The sequence below is a fragment of the Antechinus flavipes genome, chromosome 4 (assembly GCF_016432865.1).
Source record: "Antechinus flavipes isolate AdamAnt ecotype Samford, QLD, Australia chromosome 4, AdamAnt_v2, whole genome shotgun sequence".
NCBI classification, from domain to species: domain Eukaryota; kingdom Metazoa; phylum Chordata; class Mammalia; order Dasyuromorphia; family Dasyuridae; genus Antechinus; species Antechinus flavipes.
Window position 1 is genome coordinate 452,051,592 of NC_067401.1, and position 19,409 is coordinate 452,071,000.

At 40.4% G+C, this 19,409-nt stretch overlaps 1 protein-coding gene across 1 annotated transcript in view; it reads left to right on the plus strand.

Annotated features, from left to right (window-relative positions):
- The window catches only part of SLC44A5 (solute carrier family 44 member 5), a 244,435-nt gene that overhangs the window by 176,759 nt on the left and 48,267 nt on the right, over positions 1-19,409 (plus strand). The window contains exons 9-12 of the mRNA XM_051996842.1: positions 1,331-1,454; positions 3,323-3,406; positions 14,114-14,226; positions 15,698-15,826. Of these exons, the coding sequence (XP_051852802.1) occupies positions 1,331-1,454; positions 3,323-3,406; positions 14,114-14,226; positions 15,698-15,826 (450 nt within the window). The remainder of the gene's footprint in view (positions 1-1,330; positions 1,455-3,322; positions 3,407-14,113; positions 14,227-15,697; positions 15,827-19,409) is intronic.

The window sequence follows — 19,409 nt, forward strand, 5'->3', positions numbered from 1 at the left end:
GATATTTTATTTTAAATTTAGTCTTTGTGATTTGAGCACGGTTTCTACATAAACAAAATATTAAAAAAGTGAAAAAACTCTGACAGTTTTTCGGTATCACTTGGGTACATATAGATTTGAATAAATGATTGCTTCAAAATTTACTTTGAAAAAAACTTAATTTTATGACTCAATTTATAGATAAGGAAACTAAGTCCAGAGAGGTTTAGTCACTTTCCCAGGAGACAGTACCAGAACCAAACCCAAATCAAGTGCATTATTGGAAAGGCCATTTATGCAAGCCTCCTGTGGATGTAGACATGAAGGAGATGAAATAAGAATCTTTATCCGGAGAACCCATATTAACTAGCTCAGATCCACTGCACTACCATCTTTATGGGCTAGGTTGGCAAGGAAGGACATAACAAAGAGCTATGAAATTTTCTTTATTAATCTTAATTTTTGTAAAACCCAAATTAATTATCACTTGATCACATTCAAATTAGTTAGGATGAGTTCATTTCTGGCATTTCTCAGCATAGACCTATAAAGAGAAATGCATTCTGATCCACTCCTCATCTTCTAATAAAAACTGTGGGGCTGGAGGGGAGTGGAGGTTTTGTTCCATTTGTTAGCAGTTCAAAGATCACAGAATCATTCTTTGAGTTGGAAGATACCTCCAAGGCCATCTCCTTCTTCCAATACTTAGCCAAGGGCACTTCAATTAGAATCATTATTGAAAAGATCAAATTCGGACAAACCTCTTCTCAGTGTCACCTACATCAGCAAAATAGACATCTTATTTATGGCTTCAGAATTTCCCCTCTAAACCCGTGAAAAGGAAAGAGAGCTGGGGGACAGGCAAATTAGTAAGACATAAAAAATATCATCCTCTTCTTTTAGTTGCCTAGCTGTGAATGTGGCTATTTCATGATGAAGCTTTATTTTGCAAGAGTTGGCTGAATGAGCATTCATTTCTTTGCCCTACAAGAAAAAAAATTAGATTTTCCCTTTCATAAAATTCAACTTAGTATGAATATCAAAGTATTTTTACAATGGGCAATAAATATTATTTCCATTTTTCTTTCTGTGTCATGCCTTGTGTTCGAGATGAACCCCTGAACAGTCTGGTTGCAGAAGTCAGATGGCAGGTCTACTTTAGGAGGCACTTTTCCTCTCATGAAGTAATAATAAGCAGTAATTGTCACATTGGGTAACTTCTACATCATCTGGAAAGAACTGAATGCTAAACCTCGGGAGGCTTCAGTGTGGAGGGAACACAGCATAAGGGACCCTTGGGTGGGGACAGGTGGAGCAGTGACTACCATCGCTTTCATGTCTTTTCTAACAGTTCTCAAGAGATGTCTCCCGGACTTCCGTACTATCAATGGCATTCTGACCGTCAAAAACAAGACAATGTTCCTTGATGGAGTTGGAAAGTTAAGAAACGTAACTGAACTCTGGGAAGGTGTCAAGTATGTTTGTTTATCGTCTTAGTTCTGCTTCCAATCTGTCCCCAGATTGGGAGGATAAGGGTGGGAGGGGTGAAAGAACTTGCATGTTGTCCCCTGTAAGCTCAAAACCCAGAATTGGGTCATGGGCACAGGCTCATTCGATCTATTTGTGACAGCAGAGGAAGAAAGCTGATCTCTAGGAGTCAGGGAGATTACCCAAATGTTTGTGGAACTGAGAAATGACACATACGGAAAAAGTATCCATGATAACATAGCAGAGCCCATGGAATGTTTTTTTGTCATCAAGGACCCTTTAGGATTTTATTTGGGGTCAAATCCTACGGTTTCATTGGTGTACGGAACGGAAATATCTTTCACTGCTGGAGACGGGCCATGCATCTGGACTTTGTAGTCTTAGAGATTGACTGAGGGCAGTGAGCGGGTACTGGCTTCCCCTTCTGTGTCAGAGGCAAGGTTTGGACCTGAGACCCTAACCCCAAGGGCTGGTCCTTTATTCAGTGCAGCAGGCAGCTCCTCTCCTGGTGAGCGCCCTCTCCAAAAATACTCTCATCAACAGACTTCCTCCATTCTCAGATTATTTTTAGTGACTGTATTAATTAATCCAAAATGGGGAGAGAGGAATATAGCTATCTATCTATCTATATATAATACACACACACACACACAGAGACAGTGAAAAACACAGATATACAGATATATGTAGAGAGAGACAGACAGACAGAGAGTGAAAAACAGAGAGACAGAAAGAGAGAAGCAGGGATGACATTAAAATGACCTCTCTCTATGGACTTGTTTCTCTAGCCCCCAGACTGCGCACGGCACTGTGCTGCCTGTTTGTTTTAAGGGCACAAGATTGAGTATTGCATGCACACACCTGGCCAGGGTGGTTTTATGGCCCAGATTGCTGAATGTAAATGCAAATTTTAATGCTCCAATACTTTTGGAGACATTTCTGTTTGTCTTCCTTGAAAGTTGGCAGGCATTCAGTGGCACTACGGCAAAATGGGAAGCGCCGGGATTTGGAACCAAAGGCCATGGTTTCCAGCATCAGCTCAGCCTTCTGCTGCCTGAGTGACCTTGGATACCTCTCTTAGTCTCCCGGTGCCTTAGTTTCTTGATCTGCAAAATGAGGAGTTTGGGATGGAGCCCCTTTAAGCCATTCCCACTCCCTCTGCCTCCAGCTGTAAACCTTGATCCTACGAAGAGAACACAGCTTATTTATTATAATTTTGTGGAAACAGATTAGAAAAAATACCCCCTCAGACACCTGGAAGTTCTGATGGAACAACAGACACATAGTATTCCATTTCCTGGGTCTCGGTATTCCAAATGGTCATTAAAAATACCTCTAGAGAAGGAAGTCAGGTTGTACTACAGGGTTGACTTAAATGGTGAAATCTTGGGGGTTCTGAGGCCCAAAGTAACCCAGCTCCACAGCTCATTGCTCTAAGACCCTCTCCCAGGGGAGGGAGGCCGCTCTCCACTCATAAGTGTCCCGAGTCAGTGGGCTTCCCCGGACAGAAGTTATGCCCAAGCTCGCCAGAGCCCCTCTGCCCATCTCTCGGCGGGTTTCCTGTCCCCAGAGGGCTGCCTCCCTCGGGAGGATTAAGGCCAGCCTGACTGGGCCGCCCGGGATTCGGGGAGCTCCGGGCACCCTTCTCCAGGATTCCTTCCTGGGCGCCATTTCTGTGCCTCCAGCCCTGCTGCAACCACCTCGCCGCCCTTCTTGGGAGATGCCCCCCTGAGGCAGCTGCACGTTGGCCGCGCCAGCATTGCCCAGAGTGGGTCTGGCGGCAGCCGGGCAGCCCTCCGTGGAGGGCCGGCCGGGGGCTGGTTTTAAAAGGCTCTCTCTTCTCCTTTGAATTCAGCGGTGTCAACATGGTGCTCATGGGGAGAACAATCGGCATGAGGGTGTTCGAAGACTTCGTCAAGTCCTGGCACTGGATTCTCATGTGAGTAGTTCCCGGGGGTCCGGTCTCCCTCCGGGGGGGCAGTGCCTGGGTCCTCCCCGAGCTGCTCTCACTTTCAGTGGGCACTGCCCCAATTCCAGGAACAGCGCCCACTGCCGGGGCACCCAGGGGCATAGGATCTCTCACAGCAATGTCTGAGGGGCTTTGTTGGGGGGGATGTACCCGAGTCATAACTCCGTGATTTAGTCAGTGGTCTTAAAGAATCGGAGCATCTTGTGGTACAGAGAGGATGTGAAGAAACAGGCCCCGCCCTCCAAGTCCTTCCATTCTCCCGCAGGGAGACCGACACTGACACTGAGCCGGGTGATTTGGGTCCGTTCCCCGGCCCTCCGGCTCCTCCTGGGTCACGTGTTTTGGAATAGCCGGAAAGGCTCCCCCACCTGGGCCGGGAGCATTTATCCAGTTGGACACATCCCTGCGAGTTGAGGAGATAACCCGTGATTGGAGGGAGCGGAGGGATTTCTCCCAGAGCTTCCGCTTCTTATTCCCCCATCGTGCCCCTGGGGGCGGGGCTTCCCTGCGGGCCTGCACGTGGTCTGTAACGTCACTGAACCGTCCTTGACACAGCCGCAAGGTTAGGAAGGCTCAGCCAGCCGGGCCCACAGCAGGCGCTTAACACGTGTTTATTGAGACTGAACTAGAAACACCCCCCAAGCCAGTAGCGTTGCCTTATGGCCACTCATTGAGAGTCCGCCTGTATATTGGGGACCACAAAACTGGCTCCCTCAGGCCGGGTTCTTCTCCATGTCTCCATGATCTCTTTTTCAAAGGCAATCCTGAGGTAAGGTGAGCAACCCGGCTCAGCTGCCCCAGAAAATGCTGGAAAATAAAACTCCAGAGGGGGAAGGAGCGGGAATGGCCCGGGGACCCCGGTCTCTGGGACGGGGCCTAGCATAGGCAGGAAGAGAACGGCCCAGATGTGGAGGTAACCAGACGCGGCGTCCCTCTGTGAGGGTGGAGCCAGAAGGCTCCTCGGCGCTGGGACGTGCGGTGGAAGGCGCGGCTGTCAGAGAAGGACGTTTTCTGGCTCCCGCGCTTTTCCAGACTCCCGCTGGTCAGACCCGGCTCCCTCCGGATCATCTCCTCAGCCCGGCCACGGTTGCTCCAAGAGCAGGTGCTGAGCGCCATCTGCTGGGCAGCGGCGAAATGATGGGAACCGGCCACAGAGGAGCTTCCGGAGGCGGAGGAGGCTTAGGTGGCCCCAGGAAGTGGGGACTCAGAGAAGCTCCTGCGGGCTTGTGGGAACCCAACTTGGAAGCAAGCTGAGGGGGCCTCCGAGCCCCTCCCCAGGGCCGAACTCTCCGGGGGTCGTAGGTCACGTTCGGAATTCTGGGGGATGGAACCAAGCTGAGGGGACCGCTGAGCCGAACCCCTTCCCCAGAGCTGAACTCTCCGGGGGTCGTAGGTCACGTTCAGAATTCTGGGGGATGGAGTCCCTTGTGCATCCCGGCTCTCATGAGACTCGGAAGGAGCTTCTGGGGCCTGGTTCGAGCCTTGTGAACCTGAGCACTAGTAAAGACTGATGCGGCTGTGGTCCCTTTAAGATTCCTTTCTTTCTGATTCCCAAGCCCTCCTAGTTGATGTAATTATCAATCAAGGACCTTTGATTCGCAAATCCTGGTCCCTTTGAATTCCAGTAGAAGATGTGGATCTGAGCCAACAGGGGCTGCCCCCACAGGCCCCTCTAGCTCAATCTCCCGTTATAAAAGGGGCCGCTCTGGGACCCCCTCTTTGCCGAGGTCCCAAACATGGCAGCCTTACGCCTGGCGTGACAGGACTTTCTGTCCGCTGGACCCTCTGGCCGGCGCCCTCCTTATCTCTACTTCGCCTATTTCGGGCCAATAAATGCTTTTATTGGGGACCGGCGCTGCCACTAGACCTCATTTAATTCCGTATCCTTGGGCCGAATCCAGTGGGGTTGCAGGGGAACTCTCTTTGACTCCCTGTACCCCGAACTGCCACTAGACCTCACTTAAACCCTGGTTTCATTCAGGTACCCCAGATCTAGACCTCATCATTTGGTTCCCATATCTATCCCTCATCAAGACCACTGATGGCCGCCTTTGGGCAGGGGCCCGATGCTAATATTCTTCCTGGCAGAAGGAACAACGGGAAGACTGAGAGGGGAAAAGCTGCCCAAGCCCTCCCGCCGAGAGGGGGCTCCAACCCAACGAGTCTTAGCCAGAAGCAGGCTGAGCGCTGCGTTGGGTTGGAGGCAGCCCTGGGGCTGTTTGCCAAGCGCTTCATCCTGAGAACTTCTGGGACGCGCTGCAAGGATTTGCCCTTTTAGGGGGAAAAGAGAGATTGGAATCCATTTATTCTCAATAACAAACCCCTGCGGGTGTGAGAAACTAGGGGCACAAAAATAAAACAACGCAATCCTATTGGACAGGGGAACAACACATAACATTGAAACAAGCCCAGAAGGAGTCACCTGGAGGAGCAGGAGGAAGCGCCGGAGCCACGCTCCTCCTCGAACCTTCTCCAGGATGATTTAGAAAATGCCCCGGAAGGAAAGCTGAGAAGAGATGCCGGTGAATCACTTCCTGGGCTAAAATGACTGAGGAAGCAGAGCTCTGCAGCCCCTGCGGCTGGAGCCTGGCCAGGAACGTGCTCACGCAGGAAGCGGTCTAGCTCCCGGAACTGGAAGAGATCCAGGACAGCGCCTGGGCACCCGGGGTCCCCGAGCTTCTGCCCAGGGCAGGCGTGGGTGCGGCTGCCAGCTCCCGCCCGCTCCCCGTGGCAGACCCAACGGGAGCCGGGGACAGCTGTGCGGCCGAGCCCAGGAGCAGGGACTCGGCCCGGGCTGAGAGGAAAGAACCCACTTACATAGTTTCTTCCAAGGGTGGGTGAGGGGGGGAGGAGGAAGCCTTCATTCGGTACCGACTGCGCGCCAGATACTGGGCTGAACGCTTTAGGTATTAGACACAACCCGGTGCCGCCGCTATTCCCACTTTGCCCTGGAGGAAGGAGTCAGGCAAACATTGGCCAGAGTCACACAACTGTCTTAGGTCAGATCTGAAGTCAGATCTTCCCGCTCCACAGGGCGTTTGCATCAAAGCCTAAATGCTTGTATAAAAGATAGAGGAACAGGAGAGAAAAGGGTCCATGGAAAAGTGATGAGGGATAAAAAGTAGCTTAAGGGAGGAGCACTTAGAAAACAGGCTTAAAAAGGAAGGAGGGAAAACTAAGGGAAGAACGCAGAAAAGTACACAGCAATCGTGACTGAAACAGAAACTTCACTTAGAAAACAGAAGGTTGCCGAATAGACAAGAAGCCACCGTGTTGTTTACATGACATACACTTGAAACAGAAAGATATACACAGAGTTAAAATAAGGGAGCAGAACAGAAACTGTTAGGTTTCTGCTGAAACAAACAAAAAAATAGAGTAGCAATCGTGATCCCAGAGGAAACAAAAGCAAACCCAAACCTAATTAAAAGAGAGATAGAGACACTAAAGATATGCTAGACAGTGAATTGATATTAATATTAGATATGCCAAATTTGAATGGCGATGACATTCTTTTTAAGAATTTTAATAGCATTTTATTTTTTCAAATACATGCAAAGCTAATTTTTGTAATAGTTACCTTTGCAAATCTTTTGTTCCAAAATTTCCTTTCTCTCCCATCCCTTCCCCAAGACACCAAGCAATCTGACAAACATGTGCAATTCTTCTAAATATATTTCCATATTTATCAGGCTGCACCAAAAAAAAAAAAAAAAGATCAAAAGGGAAAAAAAGCTATGAGAAAGAAAAAAAGTAAGCAGACAAACAACAACAAAGGGGAAAATACTATTCACTTTCCATCACAAGTCTGTTGGAATTGCCTTGAACCACCTCACTGTTGAAAACTTGAACTACCTCTGTTGAAAAGAGCCATGTTCATCACAAGGGATCATCACATAATCTTGTTGTTGCCCTGTACAATGAACTTGTGTGGGATGTAAAAGACTCTTACCCAAAATGACTACTCAGAGATCATTCAGTAGAAAGCAGAAAAGTTGTTTACTAAAACCTCCGGAGGATGAGCCGTCCCATCACAAGATAAGAAAGAGAAAGCCTGTGGTAGGAGGCTAAAGAAGTAGTAAATATATACAGCTTTTATAGGTTCTGTTATAAAGGATTACATCATAAGTTGGGGAGTAGTGAGAAATAGGTGCCCTCTCTGCTAACTGAATGTTCAATATTGGTGCCAAAGGCAGATTAAAACAGAATGCTTTGTTTCCCTGATTCCCTGAGGAATCATCAATCAGACCTTCAAACTTCAGATTACTGAGCTGACATCATTTAAACTAACCTATTGATAACATTGAACAAGGATAAATGTCATCATTTCTGGTTAAGTAAATATATCTAAAGTTTTAAATAAATATTGGCTCACACACACCGTACTTACGTAGGTCACAGAGACATAGAAATAATAAAAAATACAGAAAAAGAATTTAAACATTCCTGTAAGTTCTTCACCTTATCTCTCCATTCCACACAAACTCCTGCTTCTGCTCATTTCACTCAGCATCAGTTCATGAAAGTCTCTCCAGGCCTTTCTGAAATCTTCCTGCGGGTCGTTTCTTACAGAACAATAATTTTCCAAAACATTCATAGACCATAGCTTATTCAGCCATTCTCCAACTGATGGGCATCCACTCAGTTTTCAATTCCTTGTCACTTCAAAAAAGGGCCGCCACAAACATTTGTGCACATGTGGGCCCTTTACCCATCTTTTATGATCTCTTGAATACAAACCCAGTAGAAACACTGCTGGATCAAAGGATATACACAGTTTTATAGCCTTTTGGGCATAGTTCCAAATTAGCATTGAAATTCTTTTTTAAGAAATTTTTTATTAAAACTTTTTTATTTACAAAGCATATAGATGGACATTTTTTCTAACATTGACCCTTAATTATTTATTATAATTAAATATAATAAATTATATTTATTGAATATATAATTCAACAAATTTTTGAAATTTATTTCAAAATAAAGATTTTGAAATCTTTATTTCAAAGAGGTGAAATAAAGATCTTTTACAATGGAGAGGAGTCTGGGAAGGGGATTGGGGCAGGCACTGCTTGAACCTTAGTTCCCTCAGAACTGGCTCAAAGAAGGAATAACATACATATTTAATTGGGTATAAAAATCTAGTTTATTCTACAAGGAAGTAGGAGGGGAAGAACTGATAGAAGAAGGGCAGATTAAAAAAGGTACTGGTCAAAACCAAAACATTTTTGAGAAGGTAAAAAGAGGAAAAACAGAAAAAAAAATAAAATGGAGGGAAATACAATTAATAATCATGACTGTGAATGTGAGTAAGATGAACTCACCCATCAAATGGCAGAATGGATTAAAAAACAGAATCCAATAATATGTTGTTTACAAGAAACACACTTGAAATAGAAAGATACAGAGAGTAAAAATAGAGAGTTGGTGTGGAATTATACTTCATCTGAAGTTAAAAAAAAAAAAAGTAGGGTAGCAATCATGATCTCAGAGCAAAAACAACAACAAAACCTAATTAAAACTGCTAAGCAGGAAAACTACATTTTGCTAAAATGAAGTACTATCATACTAAATATATATGTGCCAAATGGCATAGCATCCAAATTCTTAGAGGAAAACTTAAATGAGTTATTAGAGGAAACAGTAAAACTATACTAATGAGGAAGCTCAATTTTCTCCTATCAAAGATAAATAAATCTACCCATAAAATAAATAAGAAAGAAATTATGAAAATGGAATGGAATTTTAGAAAAGTTAAATATGATAGACCTCTGGAGAAAATGGAATAGAACGAAGTATGTTGTTTTCTCAGCTGTACATAGTATCTTCACAAAAACTGGCCAAGTATCAGGGCATGATGATAACCTCACAACTAAAAACAGTAAAGCAGACCCTTTTTAGACCTTTTTAGCTAATGCAATAAAATAATTTTCAATAAAGGATCTGTGCAAACACAGACTAAAAATTAATGGGAAATTAAATGATGTAATCTTAATGAGTGGGTCTAAGAACAAATCAAAGACGCAATAAATAATTTCACTAAAGAGCATGACAACAATGTCACACGTACCAAAATTTATGGGATGCAGCCAAAACAGTATGTAAGGGGGGAAATTTTATCTCAAGTTCTAGCCTCAATAAAATAGAAAAGAGCAATGAAGAATCCTCAATTAAACATTAAATTGGAAATCCTGAAAATCAAATGAGAAGTTAATAAAATTGAAAGTAAGGAAATTATTGAACTCATAAATAAAATAAATAAAACTAGGAGCTGTTTATGGGAAACAACCCACTAAAATAAATAAATCATTGGTTAATTTGATTTTTCAAAGGAAGAAAACTGTGAGAAATGAATATTTTCTCTCTTGTATTTAATAATTATTGCATTAGGAACTAGCCTGATCTAATCAGTCAGTAAAAGAAATTTTAAGTATGGGTTGTTGGGTATGTTCCTGCTCATTGTTTTTGCTCAGACAGATTTGAACAAAAGTTGAGCCTCCTCATTATTAAGACAGGTGATGTGGAAATTAATGCCTTTTTGACCAAGATTTTATTGATCTATATATACCAAGTCCTTTATTTTAATATAGTCCATACCTGCTTTTGTGTTAACAGTTTCAGCTGGAGATGGCTCTTTTCAATACTAAGGTGATTCAGGCCAATTCCAATGGTCCTGTGATAAAGAGAGCCATCTGCATCCAGAGAGAGGATTGTGGGGACTGAGTGTGCATCATATTTCACTTTTTTGTTGTTGTTTGCTTGCATTTTGTTTTCTTTCTCTTTTCCCTTTCAGATCTGATTTTTCTTGTGCAGCAAGATTATTGTGAAAATATGGATAGAAGAATTGTATATGTTTAACATATATTGGATTACTTGCCTTGTGGGGGGGAAAGAGGAGGAGGGAAAAATTTGGAACACAGAATTGTGCAGGGGCAAATGTTGAAAATTATCTCTGCATATGTTTTGAAAATAAAAAAACAATATAAAAAGGAAAATTATCAGCATAATTAATCATATCAATAACAAAATCAACAAAAAGTATATGATTATCTCAATAGACACAGAAAAACTTTTGGCAAAATAGAATAATCATTCTTATTTAAAACTCAGAAAGCATAGGAATTATTGGAACTTTCCTAAAAATGTTAAGTAGTATCTATCGGAAATCATCAGCAAGTATTATCTGTTACAGGAATAAACTAGAAACTTTCTCAATAAGATAAGGAGTGAAGCTAGGATTTCATTATTCCTAATATTATCCAATATTGCACTAAAACTTAGCTATGGCAATAAAAGAAGAAAAAGAAATGCAATGAATTAGAATAGGCAATGAAGAAAGAAAACTCTTTGCAGATGATATGAGTGTATATTTAGAAAATTGGCTTAAAAATTAGTTGAAACAATGACCAGAATTAGCAAAGTTATTGGTCAACAAAACAAATCCACATAAATTATCAACATCTTCACATATTATCACCAACATCCAGCAGAAAGAGAAAAAAGTCTCATTAAAATAATTTCAGACAATATAAAATATTTGAATGACTAAACGCCAAGACAAACCTAGGAACTATATGTTCACAATTACAAAACATTTTTCACCCAAATAAAGGCAGAACTAAAATTAATTGCTCGTGAGTAATTATATATATATATATATGCATATATATATGACAATTCTGCCTAAATTATTTATCCAGTGCCATTCCAGTCAAATTTACCAAAGAATTATTTTATAAAGCTTGAAAAAAACCACAAAATTTGTCTGATACAACAAGAGGTCAAGAATATCAAGGGAGTCAATGAAAAAACATATGAAGAAAGGTGTCTTGGTAGTATCAGATATCAAACTGTATTACAAAGTTGTAATCATTAAAACAATCTAGTGCTGATTCAGTAATAGAGTGGTGGATCAATGAAATAGATTAGATACACAATAAACAGTAGTAAATATTTATGCTCATCTAGTGTTTGACAAATCCAAAGATCCAAAATTTGGGGACAAGAAATCACTTTGAACAAAAATTTTGAGAAAATTGGAAAGCAGTTTGGCAGAAACTAGATGTAGATCATCTTCTCACACTGTGTATCAAGATAAGGTCAAAATTGGTACATCATTTAGACATAAAAGGTGATATAAGTAAATTAAAGGAGCATGGAAAGTTTTACCTCTCAGATCTATGGATAAGGGAAGAGTTTATGAACAAATGAGATTAAGAGGATGATGGGATATAAAGTGGGTTATTTTGATGGGGATTTATCCCCAAACAGAAGTGGAATATTTGATATAGAATAAAAAAGGGTTTGCATTAACAAAGCCAAAGCAGCCAAGATTAGAAGGAAACTGGAAGGGAAATTAATAGCAAATTTCTCTGATAAAGGTTTCATTTCTCAAATGTGTAAAGGCCAAAATCAAATTTATATATAAAAAATGAATTCTTCAATTGTGGTCAACATATATGAATAGATATTTTTTCAGAATAAAAAATCAAAACTATCTTTAGTCATATCAAAAATGCTTTAAATCACTGCTGATTAGAGAAATGCAAATTAAAACAACTCTGGGGTACTATACCACACCTATGAGATTAGTTAATGTGAGAGAAAAGGAAAATGACAAATATTGGAGGGGATGAGGAAAAACAGGGACCCTAGTGCACTGTTGGTGGAGTTTTTAATTGAGCCAATTCTGGAAAGTAATTTGGAATTATATTCAAATGATATAAAACTGTGTATACTCTTTGGCCTAGAAAAACCACTACTAAGTCTGTACACCAAACAGATCAAAGAAAAAGGAAAAGGACCTATATACACAAAAATCCTTGTAGCAGATCTTTTGTAGTGACAAAGACTTGGAAATTATCTTTTTAAAAAATTTTTATATATTTAATTTTATTTTATAATAACTTTATATTGACAGAACCCATGCCAGGGTAATTTTTTTTTACAACATTATCCCTTGCACTCGCTTCTGTTCCGATTTTTCCCCTCCCTCCCTCCACCCCCTCCCCTAGATGGCAAGCAGTCCTTTATATGTTGGATATGTTGCAGTATATCCTAGATACAATATATGTTTGCAGAACTGAACAGTTCTCTTGTTGCACAGGAAGAATTGGATTCAGAAGGTATAAATAACCCGGGAAGAAAAACAAAAATGCAAATAGTTCACATTCGTTTCCCAGTGTTCTTTCTTTGGATGTAGCTGCTTCTGGAGTGGACAATTATCAACTGGGAAATGAAAGAATAAGTTGGACCATATGATTGTGATAGAACACCATTGTGCCATAAGAATTGATGAGGAGAATGATTTCAGAAAAACCTGGGAATACTAGCATGAACTGAGGCAGAGTGAAATGAGCAGAACCAGGAGAATACTGTACATAGCAATAGCAGTATCATAGAATGATCAACTGTGAATGACCTAGTTATTCTCAATAATACAGTGATCCAAGACAAAAGACTTATAATGGAAAATGCCATCTATCTCCAGAAAAAAAATGGTGAAGTCTGAATGCAGATTAAAATTTAGTTTTTTAAAAAAAACTTTATTATTCGTATTGTTGTTGTTTTCTGACTTCTTTTGGAAAATGGTTAATATGGTTTTCCAGACTGCACTTATACAATCTGTATCAACTTGTTTCCATTTTCAAGGACGGGAGAGATGTGAGAGAGAGGAAAAAAATTTGAAATTCAAAAATTTTAAATGTTAAAAAAATTTTATGTGTAATTAAGAAAATAAAATAAAAATTAATCAATTAAAATAGGCAAAGAAGGGATCCTATCGCGTTCTTCTTATGACAAAAATATTGTATTGATGTCTAAATGAGGGAGAGTCAAAACAAAGGAAATTAGAACAATTTCTCTAATAAATATTGAAGAAAAATTTTAAATAAAACACTATCAAGGAGATGACAATAATATATCACAAATTGCATACATGAGCAGATTAGATTTATACTAGGAATACAAGACTGGTTTAATATTAGAAAAACCATAAATACAATTTACCACAATAACAAAAACAACAGAATCATATGACTGCTTCAATAGATGCAGGAAATATCCCCATTCCTATTAAAAACAATAGAGAGAACTGGAATAATCAGTTTTCCTGAAAATGATAAATAGTACCTATTTAAAACTGAGAAATATTGCATGTCTGTTATGGTGGCAATCCAGAAGCTTTTCCAATAAGATCTAGGGAGAAGAAAGGGTGTCTATTATTATTTTTTTTACTATTATATTAGAAATTTTAGCTATAGCACTAAGATGAAAAACAAAGGAATAAGTTGTCAGAGAAGAAACAAAGCTATCATTTCTTTGCACAGAATCAACTAAAAAACCAGTCAACATAATTAACAAACTCAGAAAAGTTACAAGATACAAAATAAATTCATACAAATCAACATTTCTGTATAATAGCCACAAAATCCAGCATTGTTTACTCTGGGTAAGAAGGGCTGCTCCAGGGTTGCTGGTGATCAGGCTGCAGCACCAAGACCTCAGGGTGGGGGTGAAGAAGCCGGGACCCAGGGTGACTGTAACCAGAAATAGCTATTTTGTCTTTATGTGTCTTTGTTTATAGGAGTCCAGGGCTGGCAGGGAAGCTTTCTGAGCCTGAGCAGTGGCTGTTTCCCCAGGCCTCCTGGATGCTCAGGTTCATCTTTTCCTTCCTTTCAGTGGGCTAATCCTTGCAATGATCAGCAGTTTGCTCTTCCTGATGTTGCTGAAATACACTGCGGGTGTCATCTTGTGGATCTTTGTCTTTGGCGTGGTCATCCTTATAGCCTACGGTAGGTATCTATTTACTCTCATTCACACGTCTCAGAAGCACCGATTTTGAGCAGTGGGGGCCAGGGAGAGGTTTCAGGGAGCCCCTGGATTTTTTGAGTGGCCCCTGGATAGACTTTGAGAGGTCCCTGGATAAATTCCAAGGGTTTCTGGAGAAGAGAAACAAGCCCATCTTCATTTTGACTAATCTTTTCCTCCTCTTATTTTATTTTGTGTATTTATCAGCCTTATTATGGGAAGGGCTCCAGAAGCTCCACCCAATAATCAAGGAATCCAGAATATGAACAAAGTTCAGAACTCCTTTATTACCTCCCCTTTCTTTGCTGGCATTATTTAGCACAGAGCCATACAGGTGGTGGAATGAATTATTCTTCAAAGGGAATGAATAGTGAAAAGGGGGCCAGTGAAAGAAACTGAGTTCATTTTTATAACTTCTACAATCATGACTCCTGAACGATTTCTAACTCTAAAAATTTCCTAATCTACATAGTAGGAACTTTGGAGACTGCCCCCAGTCAACCTGATTCAGACCGTTACCGTCAGGAAATCAATCAATAAGTGTCTGTTTTAAGCATTTCATGTGGTCCCGCCACTGTGATCATAGATGCTTTTATTGACAGACTGACTCCTATGTCCTGGGTTACAAGGTCAAAAGAGAAATGATAGCTGTCCTCAAAGAAGTTATATTCTTATGAGGAAGACAGCATGTGCATAAATAAATATGTACCAAAAAAATCATTGTGATGTGCACAGGGGATGCTGGAGCAATTATTAAGCACCTATTGTGTACAACACCTTCTGCCCCAGGATCCAAGGTTTCTCCCGAGCCCCAATTTCTACCATCATTGAATCTGTCTTAAAATAGTGATTGGGAGGTGCTTTTCATACGGCCGTGCTGTGCTGTTTGCCTCCAGCGCCAGATTTGCATGTTTCAGTTCAACCCAGCTGTTCGGTCTTTCTTCTTCCATCCTCCCACCTGGTAAAGGGCTTTCCATGAACCTACGTTTCAGTATTTTAAAGCTCATTTTGCTAATGAACCAGAAACCCACCACTTGTTCCCTAAGAAAACTAGACCCTCTTGGAACAGCATTGACTTTCTTATTCGCAATGTATCACACAAAGTCAAAAGCCCTAAGGTTGGGGATGAACATTCATTTTCTCAATGTTTCTGTTGTAAAGATGCAAATCTGAGTTCTCCTTCTGTCTCCCTCTCTCCTGATTCTGTGATAAAGTTGCAAAAGTACATTGATCATGGTAGGACAATAATGGGGGAGCGATGGGGTTCGGGAGTGTCCTGAAAAATTTCCATTAGGTAGAAATATCTACTGGGAATGTCCTAGAGCCCTTGGACTAATAGTTTCAAATAAAACATATAACTTGGAAATAAAAATGAGACCGACGAGGGAATATACCTGGTAGACAACGTTACTGAGAATAGCACTCTTGGCTTATTGGCTCTAATTATTTTTACAGGCATATGGGCGTGTTACTCTGAGTTTCATCACCTTCATACAAAGCCCGGAAGCCCCACGCTCTATGAGATCGGCTTTCAGTCGGATTTGAGGGCGTACTTGAAGCTGAAGCATACCTGGTTAATATTTAGTAAGTGAGTTTTCAGATCTTTACTAGAGATGCAACAATAAGTCGTGTGCTGCAAGGACACTTGAAGAGGTTGACCCATGATGTCCGCAAGGTGTGTCCCCAACTGCTGAAGTCCATCCAGATTCTCGGGGGGCTCCTCATCAGCGTTCTCGGAGGTCACGCACGAGACCCTGTGAATGTCCTCTTGGTTAGGTTCAGCTTCTTTATAACATGAGGACATGGAACCCAGTTTTCTCTCCAGTCCTTCCGGCCATCACATTATAGGATTCCACTGCTGTAAATGTTTCCTTTCCCTGCTTCCATCCTCTCTTCTTTTCTCTCCCTTCTCCTCATCTAGTCTTACTCATCCCCCCTTCCTCCCCATTGAACACGGGTTTTCATCTGTGTAGGACAGGGGGCACCAACCACATAAAGAACTTCCCCTGTTAGTTCAGATTAGCAATTTCTTTGCAGCCTTAGAACAGGATGAGCTAACGTCTGTATGAAAACAGATCATGTATGGATGTGTGTGTGTGTGTGTACACATATAACATTTATATAAAATATAGAGAGGAAAGCTGCTTTCAAAATAATTCACTTCCTTTTGTATATATTTTATGTACTTACTTGATTCTGAGAAAGAGTCCTTAGGCTTAACTAAACTGTCAAAGGGGTCTATGAAACAAAAAAGATAAAGAACGTCCTTTTAAGAGGTCCCCGGGACATTGAGAGATAATGAATTGCTGGTCGTGCAGGTGTTTTTAGCTCCAATCAGGACTCAGATTCAGGTTTTTCCTTCCCGTTTGGTGCCAGCTCTCTCTCGTACTCCATGAGGTGGCTCTGCTTTTGAGTGTTAACAGGACTGAACATGGTTACGAAGATACCTCTCCCAATGAAACAATGTTGGTACATGATGGCTTATAAAGGAAGAGAATGCCATGTGCTCGATGGCCACAGACTCTGCAAATGACTTTGAAAGGGTTTGGATGTGAAAATTTCATCAGAATTCACCTGATATCCTTGCAAGGAATTTTCGGTGGAGTGGGGGTCACATTTCCCTATCTTGACCGAAAAAGAATGAAATTCTTCTTAATAGAGCCCTTTGTGACTAAATGTTATTTCAAATTTTTCATTGTAAATTCAGAGATAATATGTAACCATGGTTAATTTTGTATATTCTAATATTTATTAAAATACAGAACTAGATAGAAATACTTTTTAAAAAGTGAAATGGAAGATAGCAAAGTAAAAGCAAGGACTGGTTGAGCTCTCCCAAATTCCCTCCCAAACAACTTTAAAATAATGCCACAAAATGAATGCCGCAGAATAAACAAAAGAACAGAGTGAAATAATTTTCCAGCCCAAGACAACTTGTAAGGTTCATAGGAGAGTCTGTCTCATTGGGGTGAGAGTGGAGTTCAATCCAGTGGCAGTTGTGCCCTGACAAGCAGGGCTCCAAAGGGACTGAATTGGAGTTACAGCTTCTGGAGCTTTTGGATTGGGCACCTGGGCTGGCGCTGAATGGTGGCCCCCGTTTCATTGCCCAAACTCCACTCCAGATCACAGACGCAGTGTGAGGAGGAATGCCAGCCAGGTCACAGTTCCAGGGCAGAAAAGAATGCTTGTGGTAACTCACAGACAAGAGTGAAGGTCAGCAGAGCGCTGACCACACCTCTGCTTAGATCAGGCCATCTTGGAAGAATGGAAAACCTACAGACCAGCAAAACTAGTTCTAAAAACAGTTTGGGAGAATGCCTCCTTCATCCCCAGAGCAGAGCCCAACTTTAACATAAAGCTAAATGTCAAGAAAAAGCTGAAAAATGAGCAAACAACAAAGAAGAACCTGATCATCCCAAATTATTCTGATGACAGGGAAGATTAAAATAAAAACTCAGAATCCGACAAAATAAAAACAGCTGCATCTGTCTCAAAGAAAACTCTGAATTGGTCTCAGTAATCCCTCCCCCCCATAAAAAAGAATCCCTAGAAAAGTACAAAAAAGATTTTAAAAATCAAATAAGAGGAGTAGAAGAAAATTTGACAAAAAGAAATGAGTGATTTAAGAAAATTATAAAAAGATAATAGCTTGGTTAAAAAAAGACGTAAAATATGGAAGAAAACAACATCTTAAAAACCAGAATAAACCAAATGGTAAAAAGAGGCATAAAAAGCAGAATTAGCCAAATAGAAAAATAAATACAAAAATTGACTGAAAAATTGAACTCCTTAAAAAGTAAAATTAGTCAAATGGAAAAGAATATACAGTAACACTGAAGAAAATAATTTCTTAATTAAAATTGGGCAAAAAGAATTTAATGAATCCATGCAACACAAAAAAAAAGACAAAAAAAAAAAGAAAATGTGAACTACCTCATTAAAAAACAAAACAAACCAAAAAAAAAAAAAACCCAACTATTGACTTGAGGGGCAATTGGATGGTACAGCAGATAGAACACCTGAAATCAAGAGGATCTGAATTCAAGTCCAGACTCAGATACTTACTAACTACATGATTCTGGGCAAATCTTTAACCCTGATTACCTCTAAAAGAAAAAAACAACTGACCTGAAAAATAGCTTGCGGAGAGATAATTTAAGAATTATTGGACTACCTGAAAATTATGATTTAAAAAAATCTTAGAATCATATTTCAAGAAATTAAAAAGAAAATTCCCAATTTCCCAGAATCAGAGGGTAAAATAGAAATTAAAAGAATCTATCCATCACTACTTGAAGAGATTTTAAAATGATAATTTCAAGGAATATATTATGGTCAAATTCTAGAGTGCCAAGGTAAGAAGAAAATAATACAAAAACAATTAAAATACCACGGAGCCACAGTTAGGATAAGACCACATTTAGTAGCTTTTATATTAAAGGACTGAAGGGTTTGGGATATGATATTCTATAAGGCAAAGGAACTAGGATTAAAACCAAGAATTATTTACCTAGAAAAATAATGAAACTTCAGGGAGAAAAATGGATATTTTATAAAATAGAAGACTTTTTTTTTTTTTTTTTTGCTGAAGCAATTTAAGTGACTTGCCCAGGATCACACAGCCAGGAAGTGTTAAGATCAATAGAAAATTCTATTTTCAAATATAAGATTTAAAGGGAAATCATAAGGAATTCAATAAGGTTAAACTGTTGACATTTTTACATGAAAGGAGGATACTTCTAACTCCTACGAACTTTTTTATTATTGGAGCCGTTAGAAGGAGTATATATAGACAGAGGGCACGAATGTGAATTTACTATTATGGGATAATATATAAAAATAAAATTAAGGAATAAAAAAGAATGATGTACTGGAGAGGTTGGAAGGGAGAAATAAAATTACCTTAAATAAAAGAATCATGAAAAAGCTTTTATATTGGAGAGGAAAATTGGGTGATGGTGAGAGACAGCACTTAAATCTTGCTGTCCTTAAAAGTGGCTCAAAAAGTTAATAACATACTTCATTAGTTGGGCACATAATGGATTTTATCACTACAGGGGATAAAAAGGAGGGGGGATTGGAAGAAGATGTGATTAGAAGCAAAATTCTTTTTAGGAGGGACAGGATGAAAGGAGACAGAGATGAGAGAGAGGGGGAAAAAGAGAGA